The following is a 2432-nucleotide window of genomic DNA, read 5'->3' on the forward strand; positions in this document are numbered from 1 at the left end:
ATGGCACCCGTGTAGTGTCCATCATCTGCTGAACACACACACATGTAATTCTAAAACCTAACAGGATTATATACATGACAGCAGCATATCTTTAGCTTTCTTGGGTTGGAGACAGAATCCATCAATTTTCTCGTACCTCGGCATATACATGTACATATGAGTAGCAATACATCATAAGCAGTTGCTTGTCGCACTCAACTTTTTCGAGATATTGGGCAAACTTTCAACTTTCTAAAAAATTACCCGTTTCAGATGCCCCGGTTTTAAGTAGTCATACTTCACCCGTTTGTAGGGCATGAAAAAATATTTACTTTGACATTCATGGTGTTATGTTTGTCAAAATGTGACAAGAGACTCATTCTGTTGTGTTGCTACACATGTTCTTTATTGGGAATAAAAAACTAATGCACAACATGAAGTTAAAGATGCCTCTTACATAGTCTCATTTGTGCTTTCAATCTGCAAAATAGACATTAGGTTGACATTTATTTGTGCATTTAGGGCATCACATTGACTCAAGTTCAGGCCAAAACAGAAGTAATAAGAATATTGACATTGACAAAACTTACAAAACAAGACAAGTATACCTCTCTCCATCCTTTGCCCTTCTCTTCAGTGTTCTTATAAAACACTGAGTATTGTGTCAGAAAACCAGGCAATTAACCCCTTCACTGTCTTTCCTGAGACTGCATGAATCCTTTAATAAGTTCAAAAGCAGTTCTGGCAATATATAGGTTATAAACAAAAGGTACTCGCTTCAAAAAGAAAATGCAGTAAAATAAGTCCTTTTATCCATTTTTTTTCCGAATAAAGCCTAACAGCGGACTCACTGACACTTTGGGTAAATCTTGGATATTTTTTACATTTAATCTATCAACAATCACTATTCATTAGCCAGGGATGACACCAGTAAGAAAACTTATCTCTTCTTCTATTTACTAAGCAATGGTGTTTCTGATCATAATACTGTCTAAAAATTGTCTTATTAAAGGGTTTAAAAGCTAAAGATCTTGCCCGAGGATCCTCCTTCAGCTCATCAGCCAAAGGTCTACTCTTTTCACTGAAAAAGGGAGAGAGCAAAAGTTGGTGAATCACTGCAGTTCACTGGGTCAGTTACACTTCTTCACTCATTCTAACATATATACAAGAGTCTCCAATCGAAAAAAAAACCCTTCCCAAAACACCAACAAAGTATTATTCAACCAACTTGATTTTGAACATAACATAATAATGGAAGTAGGCTTTAAATAGCATTCAATTGGCAACAAGCTTTCCACACTCAACTCCTTATATGTACACACCTTCTCACGGAAAACTACAAAATTATAGTTTTCACCTTTGAATTTCATAAAATTCATATAACTCTGGACACATTCACATAACAAGATTTACCAAGCTTAAAACCTCAGCAATCCAACAAGGCACTCTATCATTGCCCAAGTAAAGAAACCGTAGAGTCAAACCCCACATCAATCTAATATCTCAAAGCACAACCCCCCCCCCCCCAAAAAAAAACTTTTGGCCTTCTTGTCACTGTGACAGGCAAATGAACAGTACTTTACACGTAAAAGCAGTAATAATGACCACACCCATGAAAAGATGTACAATTACTATTAAGGTCATGTTAATTTTATACAATAGTTAGAAAGAAAATATTCAATGACAATGTTGTTTTGATTGGTTCTGCAATCCCAATGGTTTACCATATACATGCATAGGGCAGCCTATCATATCTGTTCTAATCAGATCAAAAGCCTTACACTTAAAAGCCTTCTTAGTTCATCAAGCTTAAGGTCAAACAGTACCTGGCAGTAGGTCTCTACTTTTTCATCTTGAACTTGAAAGACCACCCCAGAACTTAACAGGATTGTTCAAGAAAATCTGCCACACAATGGTTCAGCTAAATATTTGTAGGGATGACACATATAAAAACAACAACAAAAAATCAGGGTGAGGAAGGGTGGAACTGGACAATGGTTGAATTAGTTATAAGTAAGAAAACATCTTGTCAGCATCATTCCACTATCACCTAAGTCAATTTATGTTGTGTTTTTTTCAGATAAAGCCATTTTTTGAATAGACACCTGGGGGCATCTTAGAAACTTTCATTTCATTATTTCCTTACCTAGTTTTTATTTGAAAAATTACAAATGTCTAAGTCTAAGATATGAGTCATAGTTCTGAATATGGGCGCTCATTTTCTTTAATTTTCTCAAAACTTCTATAAATGACTCAGGTGACTGTAAAATAACACTGAGGAACATGCTGTAAAAAGCAGGATGAGAAGGATGGGGATGTCAGAGCAAAAATCTTCAGCCTTTCCCTTTACATAAACATAATGCATCATTATCATGCAGTTTACTATTTATGACAGATGGGTTAAGAGATAGAGAAAGACAGAGGGATTGGGGGTGGGTTTGGGGGGTGGGGGA

The 2432-nt window shown here is 36.1% G+C and overlaps 1 protein-coding gene across 1 annotated transcript in view; it reads right to left on the bottom strand.

Annotated features, from left to right (window-relative positions):
* Window positions 1-362: 362 nt before the first annotated feature.
* The window catches only part of LOC101847025 (glycosylated lysosomal membrane protein A), a 16548-nt gene continuing 14478 nt past the window's right edge, over window positions 363-2432 (bottom strand). Inside the window, exon 7 of the mRNA XM_005094096.3 lies at window positions 363-1060. Within this exon, the coding sequence (XP_005094153.1) occupies window positions 1058-1060 (3 nt within the window). The 3' untranslated portion in view covers window positions 363-1057. The remainder of the gene's footprint in view (window positions 1061-2432) is intronic.

The sequence above is a fragment of the Aplysia californica genome, unplaced genomic scaffold (assembly GCF_000002075.1).
Source record: "Aplysia californica isolate F4 #8 unplaced genomic scaffold, AplCal3.0 scaffold00075, whole genome shotgun sequence".
NCBI classification, from domain to species: Eukaryota; Metazoa; Mollusca; class Gastropoda; order Aplysiida; family Aplysiidae; genus Aplysia; species Aplysia californica.